Source organism: Dipodomys spectabilis, unplaced genomic scaffold, assembly GCF_019054845.1.
Source record: "Dipodomys spectabilis isolate Male_0828 unplaced genomic scaffold, ASM1905484v1 ptg000241l, whole genome shotgun sequence".
Taxonomy (NCBI): domain Eukaryota; kingdom Metazoa; phylum Chordata; class Mammalia; order Rodentia; family Heteromyidae; genus Dipodomys; species Dipodomys spectabilis.
Window position 1 is genome coordinate 7807798 of NW_024870918.1, and position 24788 is coordinate 7832585.

The window sequence follows — 24788 nt, forward strand, 5'->3', positions numbered from 1 at the left end:
AAGTGTGGATGTGTATCTATGGGAGAGAGACAGGAAAGGAAAGTGTGGAGGGAGAGAGACAGGGAAGGAGAGTGGGAAAAAGATTTGAGGTCAAGGAGGAAACCACTTAGAGTACTATGCTTGAAAAAGTCATTTTCATTGGCTGTAAATAGCTGGTGGGGGGAAGCTGTGGGGAGATTTGGGGACTTCAGCAGAGTGCGATCCTTCATGATTCCTTCATGATTCTGTCTTCCACCTGCAGAGAGATGTGTTTAGATAGGGCTTAATAATAAAGGGGGGACAAGACACCTTACTAACAGGAAATTTTGTTCGGCGCTTGCTCTGTTGTGCTATGTGAGGGTTGCCATTTTGGCGTGCAAAATTCTTTCCCCTCACTATGTGATTTAAATATGATGTGACAATGCAGTGTGTACTGGTTATTCTTCACCGGATTTCTGGTCTGCTCTTTCCTTATTTTATGCTCTTTTGTTTTTAAACAATAGAGCTGATGAATCACCACCTTCTAGAAACAGTAAGAGTGGTGAGTCACGTCTCTGCAGTTACAGTGTGTGTGTTTTACTCCCATAAGACACTTACCCCATGTCTCTCCCTTAGCTGTTAATGGTAGCATACTTTAAATGCTGTTTTATCTCCACAAATCCATTTGCTGTTATTATTGTCTAGATATAAGTGATTCCAACAGATTAGTCACAGTCATCTTGCATCAGTGATACTCTTTGCATCTGATGGGGTGTTTCTCTTCCCTTTAGAGTTATAGCTGGAAGTAAATTCTGAAAAGTGTTTTCTAAACGTTTTTTTTCTCATTATTAGCACATGTATCACACTTGTTTTTGCAGTTATGGGTTTAACAGTGTATGGTAAATATGAATATATAAAGTAGTTCCATTTGGTTCATGCAAACACAAAACTGCATTGTAGTTCTCTTTTTTATTGTCAGTATTTTTTAAAAATTAGTTTTTTTATTGTGAAAATACTGTAAAGAGGGGTTACAATCACATGAGCAAGGTAATATGTATGTTTCTTTTTTTTGGGGGGGGGGATCCGGTCGTGGGGCCTGAACTCTGGGCCTGGGCGCTGTCCCTCAGCTCTTCAGCTCAAGGCTAGCGCTCTACCACTTGAGCCGCAGCGCCACTTCTGGCTTTTTTGTTGTTGTATGTGGTGCTGAGGAATCGAACCCAGGGCCTCATGCATGCAAGGCAAGCGCTCTGCCACTGAGCCACCTTCCCAGCCCGAATATGTACATTTCTTATCAAGCATTGTTGCCTCCTCCTTTGCTTTTCCCCCACCATGCCTTCCCTTTCATCTCCACAACTACACTCCCCCCACCTAAATTGTACAGTTCATTTTCTACATAGCATCTTGTACATCTCATTGTTGCAATGGGTCCACCTGTATCCCTAGCTAAACAATTTGTTTTTCCCCTTCTGCTCCCCAAATTATACCAACATCAAACACAGTGAAAACAGGGGTTATACCATGGGGGAGAGATATACAAAGCAACAAAAAACTAGCAAAAAGAAAAAAAAACACTTGTGTCCTTATCTTGGGGTTCATTTCACTTAACATCATCTTATCTGACCTTCACTGTTTGTCTCAGATATGTACTAGAAATGGCTATATTTCATCATGGAGATAGGGTTGTTTTTTTTTTACTTTTAGATCTCATGGGTCCAATTGCCTGGTTGTCTCTTTCTCAAACTGTGGTTGGAGTTTTACACCCAGGGATATGTTGTGAGCTCAGTTTTCATATTTATATTCCACAAGACCTATTTTGTATGTTTGACTCATTTCTTCATTCCATCCACCTTGGACACTTTTCATTGTCCCATGTCTCTGAAGAGGAGCTGGGACTTTCATCCACACACATTTACAGAGGTATAAGGGGGGTTATGGAGAGTAATAGAAAGGTTACTCTGATTTAAATACAACATATGCATTGTGAGATACCACAGTGAAAAGACTTCAAACAATTGCTAAACACTTATAAACATGAAAGACAAGAATATAAACTGGGTTGTGCTCAAAGGTGATTACCAGTGGGATAGGAAAGGAAAATGGAAAGAATGAGGAAGGGTGAATAAGATTGACGTACTGTGTAGATGAGTATGGACTAGAAGCAGGAAGGGCGCAGGGAATACGGGAGAGAATGACGGAGAGGGAGATTAATCAATACACGTGTGAGCGTGTACCGATATGTAGCAATGATGATCACTACCTCACATACAATTAAAAAATACTGATAGCATGTTTTCAAAAATAAGAAACCAACGGTGAAGTTTTCCTTAATTCTTGAATGTCACTGTGTACCCAGGCTCTAACATTTCCATTGCCAAAAGTTAGGAGTACACATTCAAAAAGAAAAATAATGAACCTGATTTTGTATAAGTATCTCTTCCCTTCTCAGCTGACACCATCAATATAGCATTAGAAGGCTCGTTTACATTTGTCAAGATCAATTTAAAATGATATCCATCAAATTAATTAGTAGATGCTAATTAGTTTCTTCTTGTTTCCCAAAAATGTATAGCAAGTGTCAAAAATAAAGATTAATACTTTCTTAACTATTCAGATTAAATAACCATCCTGGTTAAGAGTGTATTGGCTTCGACAAACTTGACATTAAGAGTACAGAGGGCTTTGTAAACATTTCAAATTTAAAATTTCCATTGCTTTTTATAAACCTGGAGTATATAACTACCTGAGCGATGTATGAAGAAAGAGGAAGAACCACACGCTCTTAGAGTACAATAGAAGCAGAGCCATGACGTGAGGCAGTTCACACTTGTGCATAGTTTGATGGATTCATCACATAAGAACTTGTAAGGATTTGTAAAGAATAAAAATGAATCACTATTGAGAATACGGAAATAAACTTCCTTACATCAGGTGGGAAATTTCACATAATACTGGTTTTGTGACCATTACTAATCCATTAATCCTTTTAATCCATAGCTTGACTTCCCTTTTTTTTTTTTAAATTCTTTAATTCCTCATTAATGTCTAGGATGTGTTACATATAAATCAAAATCTATGTACATAAGACGTATGTACAAAAGAAGTAATGTTCACTACTGCCCATGTCACAATGCCAAACTGTTAGCAATCACTTTGTTCAAAATTTAACTTCACTGCTAGTGTGTTTCTTAGTTCTACGGAGGTTTAAAAGCTTTATTTGGAAAGAAGAAAACATTTCTGGTGAAATAAAAGCAGAAAATTATCTCTTAGTGTATAATGCTGAAATTTACAAACACATGTTTTATCATGGTTGTCAAATGAACTACAAAAGTAGAATAGATTGTGTCTGTAGGAATACAGTAACAATTCAGGAAACTTAACTCTGTGCAGAGGGGCTTATAGGAAGTCCTAACGGTGGAGCTGGGATTCAAACTCATTAGTTTTTTTTAAATACCACTGAATTTTTATTTTTTTTATATCAATGCTCTTTTAATTCTATGATCTACTCAATTTAACAAAACTGCCAACAATTGCATCTAGCTTGGGGCAGACAGCACTGTAAACTTTAAACTGCATTCTGTGCCTTTTAGAACTAAAAGTGCAAAAGGAAGGGGAGAGAAAAATGTATCTCTCCATCTATATCTGTCCTTCCTTCTCACTTCCTTTTTGCTCTCAGCTGAGCAAGAAACTCCGTTGAGCTGGTGAGTAATTTTGCAAGGCTTGTTTCACTTTGTTTCTGGACAAAGCTGAGCTCGTTGCTTCAAACAAAAAGCAGCCAATTACTAACTTCTGGTTGCTAGGTGTGGCCTCCCTTCAAATCCTATAAAACCAGACTTCTGGAGCTCCACGTCTACACTGACTGCAACCTTCAGAGAAGAGAGAGTCTCTCCTTAGTTCTTTGGCAGAAGGTTGGAAAATAAAACGGTAAGCCTTGATTTTCCTGTAAGCTAATTTTGGTTGTCTTGAAAACATTTCCCACCGCAGTAGAAACTCTTCTTTGAGTTTGTTTTCTTCCAAAGAAGTTTTGTTGCTGTTCAATGCTACTACTTCTATAGGATTGATGAATGAGGAGACTTTCTGTAACATTGCATTGGATATTTATGTTTTTTTTTAGGCCTCACAAATTGTAATGCTTTGTTGGACTGAGTTAGGAATGCAATTTCAAAAACTATACTAAGTTCACTTCCTTGGACAGATGTTGGTTTCCATAGCAGAGAAGGAAAGAATGCACGTAGTCTCTGAATATGTTTCCTTTCCACCTCCTTGAAATGTGTGTTTTGTAAGGCTAGGGAAAGAGGGCTTGGGGAAGGTGTTTGGGGATTGCTTTTAGAGAGTGCTTGTTTAGGGGGTGCTAGTGGTGCTTTTCAAGCAAAGCTGTTTCAAATTAGCAGGAAGTGCATAATTCATTTTTCTCTCTTGTAAAGAAAAGTAAATAGACTTTAGAACTTAGAGTGGTATTTGCTCACTTTTTAATTAACGTTTTGAAATTAATGTTATGTTTACTCAGCCAGCTAAGAAGGTCCACTTATTACTCATTTCATTGAAACAGGGTGTGGCTACATTCTTCCTGGAATCTCTGCCCTGGACAGGCTTTTCCAGTGTTGGTTTGAAAACCCAAAGGGGAAAAGAAACATTTCTTGGGTGATGTCAGATAAATTATCCCATGGGAATGTCAGAGTCCTCCACTTGGATTGCTGGATGAGCTCACCATCATAAACTTCCTTAGTACATAAAGCACAAAGCACATCTGGAGTTTTACTGGAGTTGGATATATTTGCAAAAAATCGGAGCTCATGATTCATATCCATGCTTGGCAACTAGTCAAGGACTTTTTCTCTTAGCCCTTGTAAAATGTTAATTGCATGCCTCGATTTCTAACTTTGGATGGTAGTTCACTATAGTGCAGTCCTATTAGCTCTGATTGCCCTTAAAATTATATTTGAATGGAGAAAAAGAAAGCAAGGTCCCCTTCCCTCCCCCTGTTCAGAGGAATGTGTTTTGGTAACTGTTAGAAGGCCCATTGCAAGTGAGTGGAATGTGGAAAATGCTGGCTTTGTAATTCTGGGCCTCTCCCACTAAAGTGATGTTGCCACCCTAGCCCCAGGTCCAACCACAGCTGGAAGAAACCCAACGTGGTGCTGATGTTGACAAAATTATGATTACATTATTAATGAACCAGCTATCTAGCCATGCTTATGAAGTACTTTTTCAATCAAAACATCTGCAAGGTTGATTTTATAGATATCAACTGACTGAGCTGATGGTTCTTAATTGTCTTTGGGCCCATTAATTTATGACAGGCTTAAAATTAGAGCAAAAAGTAATGGACCTATTACTTTTGGTGATAAACCATCAACAGTTCTTGTAGTTCTATTTCCTTTGAAACTGGGCAGGTGTGTGTGTGTGTGTGTGTGTGTGTGAAAGTTCAGAACAGATGCAGTTTATCTATGCCTTCCTTCATTAGATTGTTTTGTGTATCTCTATCTCCTTGAGGTGAGGTGAAATTCACATTTGACATTTCAGAGCAATATGGATCTTAAGAAAGATACTACCGGGCTGGAAAGGTGGCTCAGTGGTAGAGCGCTTGCCTTGCATGCATGAGGCCCTGGGTTCGATTCCTCAGCACACATAAGCAAAAAGAAAAAAAGCTGGAAGTGGCGCTGTGGCTCAAGTGGTAGAGCGCTAGCCTTGAGCTGATGAGCTGAGGGACAGCGCCCAGGCCCAGAGTTCAGGCCCCACGACCAGACCAAAAAAAAAAAAAGAAAGAAAGATACTACCTAGCTACTCAGGAGGCTGAGATGTGAGGATTGCAGCTCGAAGTCAGTGAGGGCAGTAAAGTCTGTGAGACACTTATCTCCAATTAACTACCAAAAAGGGCTCGGAGTAGACAGGTGGCTCAAGTATTAGAGGAAGAGCCTTGAGCAGAAAAGTGTAGGCTCTCAGTACAAGCCTTAGAATGGGCACCCCCCTGCCCCCCCAAAAGAAACAAAACATTCCAAGTGAGACTCAAAACATTTCAGTTCTTACATCCATGTCTTATAGTTGTGAGTAGATGTTTATTTCTTAAAATGCTAGTATCCACAGTATTTGTGGATTGGGTGATATTATGAGTATGTCAAAGCTTTGTGTTTTGCCTGAGATTAGAGGTTCATAGAGAACAGCACATGTATTCTGACCTCCTGGGAAGTACCAGTACCAAAATGAAGGACTATCTTCAAGGCAGAATGCATGGAAGGTATCCCAGTTCAATGCAGAAGATCCCTGGAAGGTTTTTATGGAGACTTAAGGAATCCTCTAAGCAAAGTCCTTACTGAGAAGAAGCAGTTAGTCAAAAGGCAGTGGGGTGTGGAGGAGGAAGGAGCACTTCAGGCCCTGGAAACTCCCCATCCAAAAGTCTAAAACAACATGTCTACAAGCTACCCTTCCTGTAGTGGTTCCTCAAATGCATCCATTGTATTGAACATGGGTGTAAGAATGACTTGCCAAATAGATAATCTACTTTAGGTAAAGCTGTGCACAAGACTAAAACATTTGAAAACACACAACCAGGGCTCTATGGTAAAGTTTGTCGTAGGTTCTCTGGGTTGACTGAATGAATCCTAGTCTCATATTGAGTAGCTTACAATGATATTGATCTTGTCATTGTTTCTTCTGTCACTAATGTAAAGGGGTGTAGAACAGTTTGGAATCTGAAGATGTAAATTTACATCATGATTCTTGATACCACTGGCTGGAAATTAACCTGAAAATGACATTCTTCCTAGATTGGAAATAAGGCCTAGAAGTTAGAGCTACCCCTATGGTAGAGTTCTGACAGCTCTAGTGTGTAACTAAGGTAGGCTGTACTCTAGACTCACTCTGTCATTACTCAATGCAAATTTAAGAATTGTTGTGTTTTGCAATTAATATAGCAACACCATTATTGTAACCAACATTATTGTAACCAAGACCACAGACCAGAGGTTCCTCTGTCATAAATTCGGGAACTAACCTTTCACAAGGTTGCTAATGATGGGAAAGCAAAAGGGTCTTTCAGCCAGGTGACAGTGGCTCACACCAATCATCCTCACTATTCAGGAGGCTGAGAATCTGAGAATCACAGTTCAAAGCCAGTCCAGGCAGGAAAGTCCATGAGACTTTTATCTTCATTTAACTACCAGAGAACCAGAAGTGGTGCTGTGGCTCAAGAGGTAGAGAGCTAGCTAGCCTTGAACTGAAGAACTCAGGGACAGCACCCAGGCCAAGAATTCAAGCCCCATGACCAAAAAAAAGGGAGGAGGTCTTTCTTCAAATACTTAAAATATACAAAAATGCTAAACTTCAATGACAGATAAACTAAGACTGATAGACTGATGAATAGCGAATGAGCACAAAGAGACTATTAGAAGAAACATAGACTACCATTAGGTTCCAGATTGATCAGTTCATATGTACCTGGCCCAATTCATCTTCCATCTACCTGATGTAACTTTGAATTTAAATCTCAGTGGGACTGAAATGCAGTATTTGTTGAGCTACAATGGTAGAAAAGGCTGTCCAATACTAATTATAAATTTTAAAGTTACAATAAAAGAAAGAAGGAAAGCATTTGTGAACTCACAGGACTGAGGATGATTGCTGTAGCAATCAACCTTGGCTAAAATATGTTTTGCTATGGAATTTATAAGGTGTGTCGAGGTTGGGCAGAAGTTCTGTTTATTCATGTAATGAGCTTGGGGCACTTACTTAACTTGCAGCCAGAATGAAATCTTTTCCCTTCAGAGCAGTTTCTTGCGTCCTGCCATAATCCCTGTATTTTAAACTTTGCTAAGAGCTAGATGGCTTCATCTGACTAGTAGATTTCATTAAATTCATTTTGAGTTTACTGGACTTTTTTTTTTTTCTTCTGGTTCTAAGAATGCCCCATGTCCCTAGGGTCTTGGATTCTAGGCAAGTACTCCCTACCACTTTTACTTTTATTCTTACTTTTTGTTTTATTTTGTTTTTTGGTTGGTTGTGGGACTTGAAGTCGGCCTGGGTGCTGTCTCTGAGCTCTTCAGCTCAAGGATTGCGCTCTACCGGTTGAGCCACAGTACCACTTCCGGTTTTCTGGTGGTTAATTGGAGATAAGAGGCAGGGACTTTCATGCCTGGGCTGGCTTTGAACCGCAATCTTCAGATCTCAGCTTCCTGAGTAGCTAGGACTACAGGTGTGAGCCACAGATGCCCAACTTACTCTGTTTTTGATAAGGGGTCTTATCAGTTCCTTTGTTCAGTGTAGTCTTGAACTTGAGATGCTTCAGCCTCTACCACCTCAGTAGCTGGGATAATAGTATGCAGTGTCACCTCCAGCTCTATTTTGAAGTGTTTCTTTATTGGCTGAAAAGAGTGAAATTATTGAATATTTTAAATATTTTTGTTTATTTTGAAGCTCCTACTCTATATTAACTATTAAGATGGACAGACCACACTATACATTGTGAATAATTGAAACTGCTAGAATTGTGAACTTTGGGGTGTGTCAGTGAAGCAATTGAGTATGAAATTCCATTTGCCAACAACCATTACACCAAATTAGCCTGTAATGGGAAGTACATCACAACCTTAACTTAAGAAATCATTTTAACTTTTGCCATTGCTGGAGCCTGTATTAGTGAATATACAATATATTGGTTCTTCCCACAAGTGACAAAGGAGTAACTTAAACAATGATGGTAATTAAATGGAGGTTGTTTCTGGCTGTGGATATTATTTCCTGCAGTTATTTAAACTCATGACTTGGAACTGCTCTTATTTTTCAGCAGGTGTGGACTTGAAACATTTGAACACACTGAAGGAATCAATCACTTTATTTACTTCTCATGAGTCATTTAGTTTGGGATTATGAATTTAAACCTGTAGAAGTTACCCTGCTGAATTCCACCACAGGGATTCATGGTAGTCATCTCTGGTGGCATATCACAAAAGGGTGTGAGGAAAAAGAGGCAATACTAATATTCAGGTAGCTCAAGAAGGAAGAAACATGAAGATGCTAGGCGCCAGTCACTCTAAGTACTAAAATAAATTCACACCAAGAAATAGAAAAGCCAACTTTTATTTTGGGAGAAATCAATGGATTTGAGTTTTGAGTCAATCCAGTCCTGCACTTTGCCCCAGGTTATTTTAATTTATATACATGGATGTATTTTCTCTAGCCATCCCTTTGATATAGGCATGGTTAATCCAACATAGAGTGTCTAAGGGGTCACTAAGTGATCTCTGCTCTTGAGGGGTGAATATCTCTTAGCCATTCTCTGGGATGTCTCCCCAGTGATTTGGATATCCATTTAAACTTCTTTCGGCTTCTATCAACGTTTCTTTCTCCAGTTCACTTTTGTTGTTGTTGTTTTAGCTTTTCAAATAGGACCAGTTTTATTCTCTTCAAGTTCTGTCCTGACTCATTTTAAGAGAGACCGAGCTCAGCTTGCTCTTCTAAGGAATTTCCTCATTCTTGTGGTTTTCTCGTGGAGACCACACACTAGTCTCTAGGTTCTTGGAGGCAAATGGTATTTGAAGGTTCTGCACTCTGAGTAGTTGGCATCCGGTGGGTGATCTTTACATTTAAAGTAATGAGGCAAACCATCTGATTCTCTCTTCAATCTGTGCTGACTTACAGCACTGAGCAGATCCTTAGAGGTGAAGACTGAACACATCTAGAAAGAGCTCAGTTTCTGACTGGAGGCCCTGGGTTCTTTGGAAGGATACATTTTTAAAAAAAAACAAAACCAACTAAAATTCAGATTTCATTACAGTACTTAGTGTAGTTGCAAGGAGTTAGGATGCAGTTATTCTGTGACGTTGTGTTTCCTGTGTATAAGAGGATGTGTGCATGTGCAGTGGGCCTGTTTAGTAATAGCATCTATTTTTTAATTCCAGACCCTTTTTCAAAAATGGCCATGGTATCAGAATTCCTCAAACAGGCCTGGTTTATTGACAATCAAGAACAGGACTATGTGGTAAGTAGTGAACAACAAAGTGACTTCATTGTTTAACAGTATTGAAATAGAAAGCAACAGAAGTGAGTAGACACTAATTGATGTCTCTGTCATCTATAGAAAACTGTGAAATCATCCAAAGGTGGTCCTGGGTCAGCCGTGAGCCCTTACCCCACCTTCAACCCATCCTCGGATGTGGAGGCTTTGCACAAAGCCATAATGGTTAAAGGTGAGCATGTGTCCTTAAAACAGTTCTCTCCTGAATATTGTATGGTTCCTATTTAAAACAGACCTGAAAGATGGGAAGGAGCTTCCATTTGAAGAGATAAAGAGATATCTTCATGGAATACAGATTTATTTCCTTTTTCAGTTCTTAAGGGAAGTTTGATCAAGTCAGTAGGAGCTCAACTACTGCAACCATTTGTTTTTTTTGTCTAATAGAAACTTAATAGTGAATAAACACATGCAGGGTCTGAACCCTGATCTTTCCTTGTACCCGATGCCCAGGAGCAACAACTTGGCTTTTCATTTGCCTTTGAAATGGATAGACTATTTTTCTTCTAGATAGACTATCTATCTTGATAAGTAGTGCAGGACTTATTTTCTTAGTTTATTTAAGAACTTAATGTGGGTTACCTTGATGATGAAGCATGTAATGTCAGTTGTAGATGGTGGAAAAAAATTGGGATTAATTGATGTTAAAGCTGAACACTTACCCCTCCCCCAGGTGTGGATGAAGCAACCATCATTGATATTCTCACTAAGAGGAACAATGCTCAGCGTCAGCAGATCAAGGCAGCTTATCTGCAAGAGAAAGGAAAGGTGGGTCCTATTTATGCTTAAACATAGATTTTGAACCACAGAGCTAAGTGTTTTTTTTCTTTTTTGGTGTGGGGGGGAGAGGGTTGCTGTGATGGGTTTCTAACTATTGTTTCTCCAGTATCAATTAGACAGCCATTGCGTTTATGTAATTTAGTGTCATTGAATCAATTCTAGCAAATTTACTGGTTTCATGTACTTGCCAGTTTGATATAAGTCCTCAGATCTGTGTACTGGAAACAATCCTTCAATTTGAACACACTAAGCATCAAGATTACTAAGGATAAGAAAGGATATGTTTTGATTGAGATGAATTTTCTGCTGAAGTTTACTTACTTTTTGTGTTTTGGTGGACTGAGGTTTGGACTGAGAGCCCAGCTAGGTAAGCGCTTGTAATATTTCAGAGGGCCTTTTTTACTGTAGATATTTTCAAAGAAGGTCTCTGGTTTTTGTCTGGGCTTAGTCTTTAACCATGATCCTCCTACTGAGGAGTCCTAGGATGCCCCATTTCAGCTTAAATCTCGGGTTTGTAAAATGAACTCTATGTTTCTGAACCCTAGAGTTTGCATCTAGTTCTACCATCCAAGTGATTTTTCTGTTCTGTGTTATAGCATATGTGAATAAGCTTTCTTTTATTGTTAAATGTAATTTTTATTACTGCGCTTATTTGGGGAATGCAAACCTCAAAGCCTTGCAATGTCAAGAAACAGTTTTTTAGAGTATTTTACTACTGTTTTATTAATACATAACTTCTTACATTTTGAGCCCTGTCATTTCTTCCTTGTCAAAAAGATGGAGAGCCCTCTATTTCAGAAGTTATCAGTGGATTCAGCACATTTTTTTTTTTTTTATCAAATTCCTTTTAAAAGATTAAGGTGCCATCCCTAAATATCTGGTATGTTTTTCACTGTGAAAGGAAAGACCTGGGAAAGACAGTTGGGCCTAGGAATCTGTAGCAACATGACAGAAAGATCAGGCGATGCCAGGTTGTTGTGTAACAGAGCACATAACTTACTAGGAGTCCTGATTCTAATCTGTTTTGCAGCCATTGGATGAAGTTCTGAAGAAAGCCCTTGTGGGTCACCTTGAGGAAGTTGTGTTAGCGCTACTGAAAACTCCAGCCCAATTTGATGCAGATGAACTGCGTGCTGCCATGAAGGTAACATGACTAGTGCTAGGCAAATGCCTTCTCTCAAGATCATGTCTATATTAAATCGGCCTGTCCCTACTGTGTTACCTTTGATAGCTTACATGCATGTCCGTTAGTGGCAATTCAGTGATTGTGTGCTTGTGCATGACTACTTCAATACATGAAGACATATACATGAAAAATATTAATATTGCTACCTTTATCCGTCTTATAGTTTTCACTGTATAAGTCAAATTGCTTCAGCTTTCTCCTCCTCCTCCTCCTCCTCTCTCTCTTCCTCCTCTTCCTCTTCCTTCTTCTCCTTCATGTTCTTCTTCTTCTGCTGCTTGTACTGCGGCATGAATGAAGGACCTCACACTTTCTAGGCTGGTGCTTGACCATCTGAGTCATGTGTCCAGCCCACTGGTTTCCTGGTTATTTTTATGGTCGAGTCTCATCACCAAGACACATGTCTGAGAACAACCTGCCTATGTTAGCCTTCCCATAATCCCCAAGTTACAGCTTGCTTCTTTGGAAATGAAGTCTCATACATTTTTCTGTCCAGGCTAGTGTCGAACCACAATCTTCTCGATCCCAAACCTCTCCGCTAGCTGAGGGGTAACAGGTGTGCTTTACGACCTCCAGATATTACTTGAAAAGGGGTCTTAAGAGCTTTTCTGCCTGAGTTTGTCTCCATCCCCATAGCTAAGACTATAGGCATCAATCACCCACACCCTCTAAATATATTCATCTGTAGTCTTTTACCCCAAATAGTGACTATACATCTATTTTATTTTAGACAAATCTAATACATTTTGTGATTATTATATATTTATGGGTGAAGTTACTAACATATTTCTACAAAATTTGTGGTACAAAAACTAATTTCTCACATGAAATAAAGATGTTTATATATTTTTTATTGCTTTCAATTTAGGGACTTGGAACTGATGAAGACACTCTGATTGAAATTTTGGCATCTAGAAATAACAGAGAAATCAGAGAAATCAACAGAGTCTACAGAGAGGGTAATTGATAATGTCCAGTAGACTCAATTGTAATTGGGGAAGAAATATTATATTCTTTTAAAATTCTTACTTTATTTGTGCCGGTACTAGGGCTTGAATTAAAGACCTAGGTGCTCACCTTGAGCTGTTTTTGCTAAGATTAGCACTCTACCACTTGAGCCATCACTCCATTTCCAGATTTTTACTGATTAATTGGGAAAAAAAGAGTCTCAGACTTTTCTGCCCAGGCTGGCTTTGAATCACCATCCTCCGATCACAGCCTGTGGACTAGCTAGGATTGCAGATGTGAGCCACCAGCACCTGGCATTACATTCTTCCCTGAAAGGGATTGCAGGTGTTAATTATGAGAACATTGAAGATTCTTTTTTTTTATTTTTATTTTTATTTTTTGTGAACATACTGTACAGAGGGGTTACAATTACATGGGCAAGATAATGAGTACATTTCTTATCAAGCATTGCAGCCTCCTCCTTTGTTTACCCTTCACATCCTTTCCCAGCCTCCCTCTCCATCCCCCCCCAATTCTTCCCCCCCCCCCCCGCACAAAAGTAGTAAAGTTCATTTTCGACATGACAACTTGTACTTCTCATTGTTGCAACAGGTCTGCTTGTATCCTTAAACGACTTGTTTTTCCCCATCTCCTCCACAAATTATACCTACATCAAATATAGTGAAAGCAGGGGTTATACTGTGCGGGAGGGACATACAAAGCAACAAAGAAATAATCTTATAAATGCGTTAGAAACAAATGCATGAAAGAAAAAAACATTAAAATACATATCTAAGGGAGAACATTGAAGATTCTATCCAGTGAAGTGTCTCCTTACTGTTTGGCCCTGTCTACACACATCCAACAAGCAGCTTGGGTGCTTAGGAGGGAATCAAAACCCTCTCCCAGTTGGAGTTTGAGATTTACTAGAAAATACATGTTGTTATAATGGAAACTTCAGAGTGAAGACTTCAAAAAGTTTTCTAGAAACCTTTTCTATTTTTCTAAGAATGATTTCATAAAAAATATTCTGCTCTCTTTCATTTTAAAAAAGAATTAGGTATTTTGATTCTTTATAGAAACCTTTATTTACCATTATGAGCAGCCATGATGATTGGCTCTTTATCTGTCATTGGATCCATGGGGGCTGATGGCTATTGAGGGAAACGGCCATTGATGCTATGTTCAGAACTGCAAAGATGATAACGGCAAGTCTCTTGCTGTTTTCTACTTTCCCAAAGCTGCTAGTGTTTTACATTTCCCAAACAGATGGCACCCTATGGAGGATTTTTCTGCCTGATTCTCTCATTGTTTCCACAGACATTTAGTATAAAGGAGTAAAAGGAAGAAAGCTTTTATCTTCATTCCCTGCAATTCTTACAATTAATAGCTACCCGATAGCTATTTATCAGAGATAATGATCAAAGCGGCAGTATTTTATTTTGCCTGATTAAAAAATATCCTTATTTCTCTATCATACCAAAGATAAAGTCCACTGAGAGTTTATTACGGGTCATTATAAATTCAGATTAATTATGTCTGCACACAATAAACCACATAAAAAACTGTATAAAAATTCATCTGAACATACATGAACACATAACATTAAGCTAATGTTTTGTGAGATATTTTTAATTTTCAAAGTAATTTATGTTGAAACATAACATGTGTTTTATCATTATAAATGAAGGGTCAGCTTGTATCATTGCCTAATTTTTGCATATTATAGTCCAGAAATAATTTGAGAATTAGTTATTTGATTATATATACTAAGCAGTTTATCATCACTAGCTAAGTTTACCAAACAAGTTTTCATTTACGGTACTAGTCAACTTGTTTGATTTGATAGTCTAAAATTTCACTTGGTCTAATTTCTCTATTTTTTTTTAGTAAGGATTGCAATGTTTTAAAAAACATTTCTATAGTTCATTATCATTAACTATTGTTATCCTATTACAAGGGCCATTATTTGAAAGAGTTTACCACAAAACCTTTTTTTTTTCTTCTCAGAACTGAAAAGAGATCTGGCCAAAGACATCACATCAGACACATCTGGAGACTTTCAGAAGGCTTTGCTTTCTCTTGCAAAGGTACAACTCGAGAACTCTAAGAAATGCCTCTCCTTTCATAAAGAAGAAACTCTTAAATTTGAGCTCTCTCTAGAACTGGGTGATTGATCATTTTGTCTTTTTAACTACTATTATCTTGGTTGATAAATCATAACTGTACATCTTTTGGAAGTTCAATGTTCTGTATAACCTACGTATCTAATGTAGAGCTGATGAATCAAGCTAAGTTACATGTCCATTACCTTACTTACCTGTTGAGTTCTAGGATGGGACATTTAAAACTTTCTCCCTTTGTTAGAAATATACACTACATTATTGATTATTGACTTTGGTCGCTTGGCTAAGTAAAAGAGCCTGCCTATTTGAAAGTCTGTACACTTACTCTCATTTCACCCCCTCCCCTAACCAACACAACTCTCTGCAACTATGATTCAACCATTTCACGATTCCACATAGATGTGACAGCCTGTGGCATTTGCATCTCTGCCTGGCTTGTTACACTTTCTGTAATGTCCTTTAGGTTCACTCATATTGTTGCAAAAGACAAGATTTCCTCCTGACACTTTTCTTCAACAAATATTGCCTAACACAAAAGGAATTAAGTAAACCATGTATTTACTTGCTACAAAAATGCTCACAATAGGATGGAATTTTTTTTTTCAGGGTGACCGAAGTGAGGATTTGGGTGTTAATGAAGACTTGGCCGATACTGATGCCAGGGTAAGGAAGAGCTGAGAAACTACTCCTGCAGCCCAACTTTTCCCTTGGTGGGCTCAACACGCAATGCCCTCCATGTTAAACTCACATCTCAGATCCTTTGCGAAGTCATGGTTCTTTCATCTTTGTCCCCTAGTGACATACAGCTTCCAGAATGAAATTTAAATTATTTTAGTAGAAATTGTTCAATATATCAAAGAGAACAAGAGTTAGCATTTAAATAATTGCCCATACTGACAGTGATTTCCATTTTCTTGTGACATTTCTGAATATACATTTTACATTGAGGCTATCAGTTTATATTTATGGGACTATAGGAATTAATGTGACCAAAGAAGATGATAGTCATTAGTACTGCAGAATTAATAGAGCATAAGTGTGACCATAAAGAGATTTATCTTTTTCATTTACAGAAGAGTAAGATCTGTTGCTTAGTCAAGTTAAACCATTTGTCTAAAACTACAGAGCTTTTAAATTTCAAAGTTGTGATTTGAATCCAGAAATTATAACATCAAATGCCAGATCTAGCTTATGGTTGGATTATTGACTCATAAATACCCTTTTCGAATAATAAAGAGTAAAAAGTCTGTTTCAAGGAGAAGTCTTGATATTAAGCATAAGTTTAAAACAACTTAATTCTGCAACCATAGAAAAAGTTCTAATTTTACAGGTACATTAAAAGATACTGTGAAAGTCCTTGACAAACACAATAAAAATCCTTGGAATCTTAGTGCATCCTACTCTGATTGTCTTGAGCCCAAACCTATTGCCTAGAAGTTCTTAGAGGGTCTATTTTTTTTTCTTTACAGGCTTTATATGAAGCAGGAGAGAGGAGAAAAGGGACAGATGTGAATGTGTTCAATACCATTCTGACCACCAGAAGCTATCCCCATCTTCGCAGAGGTAACAAGGGAAAAGATAATCTTGGAGGTTTGATGGGAGGTGTGTTTTCTCTATTTAGGGCAAACAAAAGAAAGAAAAAGTCAACTGGTAATGGTCCTTCTCCATTATTGCAATTTGACTATTTTTTTTGTCCAATGTGTTCAGCCACCATTCCACAGTAGTAGACACATGCTTTATATAGACATGAGAAATATCTATGTCTTTTTTTTCCTTTTCTATTTCTCTAAAAGATTTGGAATATATATGACCATAAGATAGATATGCAGCAGGACAAATGAAATTATAATGAAGTAAAACAAAACCTACTTATAATGAAATAAAACAAAACCTACATAAATTCAGAGTTCAATGAAGGAAAGGAAATGTAGATGTTGGAGAAATGAAACAAACCTTCCAGGAAAAAAAAAAAAGTTCTGACCTGTATGCAAAAGACTTACCTCCAAGTCTCTTAGAAGCCACAACAAGGGTAAAAGTCATCATAATGACTTAAAGTTTATTATCTTATAATAAGAGAAATTTTCTGTGTAGACACTCACATACGCGAAGGTCTATGGGCTATGGGTGTGTGCACTGTGGTGGTTATTGGTATGGTTGTCAAGCAATGTGATTTTCAATAATTGTTTGCCCTTGTAAATGTTGACTTCCAAAGATGGGAAATAGCTGTGTGAGTTACATTCTTAGGACATGACATAATATTCACATCATCCTGCCTCCTGTGAAGAGTTTAAAAATGGTGCTGGAAATTCAATTATCCAAAGAAATCCGTTTACTCTGATTCTGCTTGAAGTTTACCAGAGAATGCAATGCTTTCTACATATCTTCATTTGAGTTGAATGTTCAGTGTTTCAGAAATACACCAAATACAGCCAGCATGACATGAAAAAAGTCCTGGACCTGGAGATGAAAGGAGATATTGAGAAATGCCTCACGGCGATCGGTGGGTAATTACGCAACTGGAATAATTTCCAAGTAGAAATGACATTTTCAGCATTTTACTTGACTTAATGAAAGCCAGAAATAAATGAATGGAAATAAATACCCTTCAGAAGTGGAACATCTATATTTCAGACAAAGGCATCATGTAAGACCAGCAAGGAAAGTCCATCTTAATGGTGGGATATGCTTACTTGACAGCTACTAATGACAAGCAAGACATGCCCGAGAAATTCAGAATTGTCACTAAGAGCATAAGATGTAGAACTAGACAATTGTTCCTTAAAAGTCCTGGTGTACTTGTCAGTTGAATGATCTTAGGCAAGTCTAGGGGAATCTGATTTAGTAAGTCTGGGTGGGCTTCAGAAATTTCCAGACTTAGCCGGGTGCTGGTGGCTCACGCCTGTAATCCTAGCTACTCAGGAGGCTGAGATCTGAGGATCTCAGTTCAAAGCCAGCCCGGGCAGGAAAGACCGTGAGACTCCTATCTCCAATAAACCACCAGAAAACCGGAAGTGGTGCTGTAGCTCAAGTGGTAGAGCGCTCGCCTTGAGCCGAAGAGCTGAGGGACAGCGCCCAAGCCCAGAGTTCAAGCCCCACAACCGACAAAAAAAAAAAAAAAAAAAGAAAGAAATTTCCAGACTTTTCAAGGTAGTTCAGATGACCCTCAGGGTTAAGAAACCTATAGGTTCAAACAATGCTTCTCGCCCACCACAGAAGCTTCTGGGACTCATGGTAGCAGGTAGCTTCTGATTCAGTAGTATGATACTGGGTCCTAGGATGTGCATTTCTAACGAACTGCTTATAGACTTCTTTTGAATAACAACTAAGAAGTAGCCATACAAACATACCCACTAGCATATTGTTTGGGCAGCTGGTTTTTATTTAGTGTTTCTTCTCTCCTAGGACTTAAAAAAAATGGTCACAGCTTGAAGCAAGTATTTATTTCCATGGCCTTGAACATGTTCTGTTTTCCTTATGTTTAGGGAGGATATACTTAGGATAGCAATGATGATTGAAATTGTTCTTGGTATGCGTTTAAAGCCACTACAAATAAGTTGAGAGGAGAAAGAATACTCAAAACCAATACCTGGAGCGCCATCACCAACCTTCCACTAAACCCAATATCCCATATTGGGAAGGGCGATAGAAGCTTGGTGACAAAACTTTTCCTTTAGTGACAAATTACTTTTCCTTTCAAGTGCATCTTTCTCCTGTAGTGAGCATGCCAACTAAACTCTGTGTCTCTTGTAGTGAAGTGTGCCACGAGCCCCCCATGCTTCTTTGCTGAGAAACTCCATCAGGCCATGAAGGTAACATTCTACTTCCACACTTGGCTGAAGAGCAGAACTGGTAGATAAGATGGACAATGTGTGTTTGTCTGGAGACCGTATTTTTATCTTCCCCTTAAAAAGAATCACTGCTCTGAGTCAATGTGAGAGTTGAAACACTAGGCTATTAGATTATACTTCTGCTCTGTGTGACACTTTTTAAAAATGCGTCGATTTGACTGTGAAGCGAGCATGTAAATGAGTTTTTGTATGATTTACGATTTGCTTAAAACCAAATTCACCTAAAGAAGGAGGGTAAAAAGTTTCCTTTTAGGGTGTGATTTGCAGGAGAAGAAGAGAGAAAAGAGATAAAATTCTCCTTTTAGGGTGTGATTTGAGAGAGAGAGGAAGAGAGAGAGAAAGAGAGAGAGAGAGAGAGAGAATGTGTGTGCGCGCACGTGTGTGAGGGAGACAATGTGTTTGTGTGAATGTGAGAGAGAGAGAAGGAAGATTGAGATTTAGCAATGAAATAATGAACTGATAGTCATGTCTGCATGTGTGACAGCGGCGATAGACATGCTTCGTTGCTGTCTTGTGCCTGCTGACATCTAGTGTAGCATTTCAATGGGTAATGATAAATATCTGATGGCACAGAGAATAAAGAGGACCATTTGCCCCAGACCTCAGAAATCAATGAAGCCTCGCTGTCAGTTCGCTTAATACCTGAAGTGTGAATAGGAATGAGGTTAGTTAGAGTGCAGGTGCACAAGGTTAAAAGACAGCACATGTAATTAGAGTTCTGGTGCCCAGGTGTCCAAGAGAGTGGTTATAGAATCTGGTAGGACCTTGTAAACCCTGATATGATGATTGTTTTTTCATCCTAAGCTTAGTAAAATACCACCGACTGATATGATTTAGACAGATGAATTACATGAGATCATATTCCAAATTTCAGCAAAAAGCGCACCGTTCCTAATTACTGGATGGTACAGACAGGAAAGAGGGCAGAGTCTACTGCTTATGTAGTGGCTGGTGTGCGTGTGTGTATATGTGTATGTGTGTGTTGTGGGGAGAAGGTTTCTCTAGAAAGAACATATTGAAGGGTATGCCTTAGTGAGTGTTTCTCTGAAGAAGAGTAAAGTCTACTTGGCTTTGGACAGGGTGCTGGGACCCGGCATAAGGCACTGATCAGAATCATGGTCTCCCGTTCGGAAGTTGACATGAATGATATCAAGGCGTACTATCAGAAGATGTACGGGGTCTCTCTCTGCCAAGCCATTCTGGTATGTTGGGATTTTTTACAATTATGCTTTTAAAAATGCAGACTCTTTTGATAACATATTTATAATAAACAACTGATCTAATATATCCATCTTGGCATATGTTTGTGTGAATACTTTATGAAGAATCCCACTGGAAAAATGCATTTGGAATTTTGTTAACGGGTAATTTCTTCCATTGTAGACAGACATCATGATTCTTTGAACAATTAATAATAAAAGATAAGGGACTAATTACTAAACATACTTTCTATACATTTTACTTGGTACTACTAAAATAATCTTGTAATATAGAAAATATCTAAAATTAGTGTTCAACTTACTAGAGCTTTGAAAGGAATATAGAAAGAAAAAAGGGTTTTGAACCTATTGGAAAATAAATGATTTAAATTGGCAGTATTTGTATTTAATAACTAAAATCAATCAAGAAAAAGTAAGAAAATTGTGTCTATAATTTTCTTTCTAATGAATGAATCAAGTATTTTTCATTTATGAGATAAGATTAGATTGTGCTGTGTTTTCTTCAGTTCTGTGGTATTATATTTCATACGTAGAAAATAGTTGCTCAAATAATGAACATAATCCAGAGAACTATTTAACCTGCTTGTGTATAATTCAGGTATATTACTCTCTGTTCTACACATTTACTTAGCTGTAGAGTTCTTTGGTTAAAGATCCTAGAAAGCATTGTGTTGTAATGGGTGAACTGACCTATAGTTGACTCTACAAATACTATACTTATTGTATCATTAAGCAATCCATGGACTATGATTTGGCATAGCATTGATTGATGTGTATTTTTGTATCAACAGGATGAAACCAAGGGAGATTATGAGAAAATCCTGGTGGCTCTGTGTGGCGGGTGCTAAGTATTCCTTTGGTGCTCTGGATCATGTGACCAGTAGTTACTTAATCATAGCTTTTCAGTCTTCACCATAGGCATAAGTAGGAAAGTATTTCATTAGCATCGCAGCGTAACAATCTGCTTTCTTAAAAATAAATATGAATAATGTTATAGTCTCTACAACATTTTATATCATAACTTTATGCAGTAGAGATACCTTTTTTTTAAAAAAAAACTGTTAAGTACAAATGATAAAATCCATAAATAAATTGTTCTGGTAACAATACTTGCGGAAGATGTTTATGCAGCTGAAAATAAAGTGATTTTATTTACAAGATAGTTGGAGTATGGCTCTTCTGTTGGGATTTTCCTTTGTGTGTAATTTAGTTGTGTATAATTTAGTAAGGGATTGGATTGGGATCCATACTTGCAAACATTTAATGACATAGATTCCACATGCCAGACGTGTTTACAGATGTTGAAAATCATCTCAGTGATTCCTTATCTTAGTACAACTTTTCATGGAAGTAGATCTGTGTAAGAGTAGAATTTATTGTCTCTACATTATCAGTTAAGATCTTCTCCATTTCTCATGTTTGGATTATTATCATGACCAAATTTGTTGCTTAGTTTTTCTAAAAAAAGAACCACCACCCCATTATCACCATCACCAGAGCCAAACAACAATAAAACAAACTGTTCCTCAGTTACAGAGTCATTTTTCTTGCCCATCAAAAATATAACAATGTCTGTTTTCTCTACATCTTCACCAACATTCAGTGCTATCACTATTTTGTATTTTATTCATTTTACTTTTTGAATTACTGAGCTCGGACTTCTTTATATCGTCTAGGTAATACTGTTTCTTCAGATATATGGTTTTTAAAATATTTTCCATCTGTGGCTTTCTTTACCTAAACAGGGATTTTCATAGAACTAGTGTATTGTGTTATAATAATATTCAATTTATTTTTACTTTATAGATTGTGCTTTAGTGTCATGCTGACAAACTATTAAAGTCTCAGCCTGCAGTTTTTTTTTTCCCTTTACGGTTTTAAATTTTACAAGTAAGGTTAGACCCAATTTTTACTCTTGTGGTACTCAATTGGAGAGATTTTTTCATACAAATGTCTCATTGCTGCTGCATCATTTTGGTTTATTGGAAAGGTGATTCTTCCTCTTTTAAATTGCTTTTGAATTTTTACAAAAGCCAACTGTACCTATGTGCGCTTGGCACTTTAATTTTTAGAATTTATCTTCAGTAACACACACACACAGACGTTAACACTTTTTGAATGGATCCCAATTACTCTTAAGAATAATAGCTGTCTTAAGGAAGCAAACTGATCTAACCCACCCAGCTCTCTATCATTCCGGTACTTTCTACACATTACCATATAACCTTCTGCAATTCCTATTTCCTAACGGACTTCTGACCTCATCCAAAACATTATTTTAACTTTACTCATCTTAAAGACATACACTGAATTTAATGAGCACCTTTAGCATTGTATACCTCTGTCCTCCAGCACACACAAGAATTAATTACATTTTATGTTCAACTTATTTGGCAAAACGGCTTCATAGCTCAGAAGCTTGTTCTCAGTAAGCGAAGCTTGAGATGAATCATGATGCTTCTCTTTGTAACCACCATGAAGCATTGCTAGGCAGGAGAAAAGACAGGTATAAATATTTGCTAAGGGTTTGTTAGGACGTGAGATCAGAATAGTACAGTGATAGAGGTCTGAGTTACAAGGATGCCTCTTCCATTTGTTAGTTCATCGATCACAAAGATAACAATGGCTTTCTGAAGCGATGAATTTGCATCAGCTAAAAGATGGGGATAATACCACCACCTGCTGTTTGAAGTTCTATCAAATTAGACATAATGAGGTGGGAATGACTGGACTTGATCATTGCCTAAGAAATTGAAGTAACAGCCAGTATCAATCCAGCTAAGAGTACATTTTTAAAGTAAATCAGTGTTTTTACATACTGAGATAACTGGCCAAGCCAAATAATTAAATCAGATTTTGGTTTGCTCCCATATTGTTGCCAAAAACATCACAGATGTCTGGTGATTGAACTTTAGTGAAAGTCATTCATTCTTTCCATCAAGCTGCAATGCCTTGCAAAATTACAGTGATTGGGGAAGACGTTTCTGCACCGGAGTTGTGTATTGGCTAGAGGTTGGGCCAGAAATACAGGAAGAGAAAGAGCATTTAGTAAAATGGAAACCCAAAATGCAGTCCTGTAGCAATGGTGTCCCATCCTGTCCACCCCCTCTCCCCCCTAAGTTTAAACAGTAAGGATTTTGAATATTGACTGAATATCTAAAGGAATCCATCTTCTGATCCCTTCTTTGGAGTTGATGTGGAAACAATACCCTTTCTGGCCATGTTACCATCAACTCCATTCTGACTCTGAAAACTCTTGTCTTCACACTCTCTTTAAATTCACATCCTGGTCCCATCTCTCACTTGTGGGACTGAGGCCTAAGTTTTCTACCTCTTTATGTGTTCCCTTGGTGACTGCTGCAATGAAGATCTTGATGATTACAGTAAAACACAAAAGAAGCTCATAAGCAGGGGGCTTATTTATTGAGTAATAAATCTGAGGTCCCTGGAGCTCTGGCTGGGGGGAGACATCCTGATAACACTCCTAAGGACGAAGCTTTCCTAATCATAGGCTAGAGCTGTGTGAAATAACCATGCTACTAACCCCATGATTTAATTTCCAGTGCTGAACCCAGCGCTCGAGTTAGCAGGACTAGAAGTGGAGGATGGTTGAAAGACTCTGACAGGGTCTAGTGCTACCAAGGGGGGAACGAAAAGGAATGCGAGGTGCCGTGGCAGCCGGGACCATGTTTACAGCAGGGAGACATGGGAAGGCCTGGGAGAGGCTGAGCTCTGCGCTGCTCGGGTCTCTGCTCATTCACACCTGGCAGAGCATCACCCCCAGGATCTCTCACAAGTCACACCTCAAGACCCTCGTTTATCATTGTGAACATGCCATTGGTTTCTTAGTGGGGTAAGAGCCCAGGCGGACCTCATGGATTGGGGCTACTATGTAATTAGCTGTGGGTCCTGGTGTAGTAAATCTTGCCATCTACCAAAAGAACACGACGTCGTATTTTTAGACGCTGGGAGCTATTCCAAGGGGAGCCTTCGTTTCCATGGCTGAGTCTCAAGCTGAGTCACCAACAAACTATATACACATCTGGAAAAACCAACCAACACACCCCAAACTGGTTTGGCTAGTCTCGTGGAAAGAAGCCTGCAGGCACTTTCCTCTAACTGGAAACGATTTCCATTCTCATGGTGCTTGTGCCCACTGCAACTTCTGTGTTGGGGGAACAACCGCTAGTTATTGATTTCAAATGTCTTGGCTTTTATGCAGGAAATATCTGTGTTGTGGTTTTTCTAGCGTCTTTGGATTCTCCACAGTTAGAGCTGCAGTTTGGTCTTTCTTCTTCTTAAAGTCTTTTACTGGAGCCTAGAATTTATTTTTAATTATTGGCATGCATTACTTGTACATGGGGCCTATTATGTTCCTTTCCCATCTTCAAATCATTTCAACTGTTTTAATTGTTATCTATCTATCATCTATCTATCTATCTATCTATCTATCTATCTATCTATCTATCTATCTATCTATCTATCTATCTATCTATCTATCTATCTGTCTGTCTGTCTGTCTGTCTGTCTGTCTGTCTGTCTGTCTGTCTGTCTATCTATCTATCTATCTATCTATCTATCTATCTATCTATGTTGGCTATACACTTCAGTAATTTCCTACTTATGTTAATTGCAAATGTCTAATTCCATCATCTATTTCAAAATGATTACTCCTGGGAGAAAATGTTGGCCTCTGATTTCATCCAACTTGTAAGCATTGCT

At 38.2% G+C, this 24788-nt stretch overlaps 1 protein-coding gene across 1 annotated transcript; it reads left to right on the plus strand.

Annotated features, from left to right (window-relative positions):
* The first annotated feature begins 3683 nt into the window (after positions 1-3683).
* Positions 3684-21226, plus strand: Anxa1 (annexin A1). The gene is made up of 13 exons (XM_042699393.1): positions 3684-3879; positions 9849-9928; positions 10028-10136; positions 10635-10729; positions 11772-11885; positions 12793-12883; positions 14883-14962; positions 15605-15661; positions 16468-16561; positions 17403-17498; positions 18749-18807; positions 19926-20048; positions 20858-21226. The coding sequence occupies exons 2-13, from the start codon at positions 9863-9865 to the stop codon at positions 20912-20914; spliced, it is 1041 nt and encodes a 346-aa protein (XP_042555327.1). The 5' UTR covers positions 3684-3879; positions 9849-9862; the 3' UTR covers positions 20915-21226.
* Positions 21227-24788: the final 3562 nt, after the last annotated feature.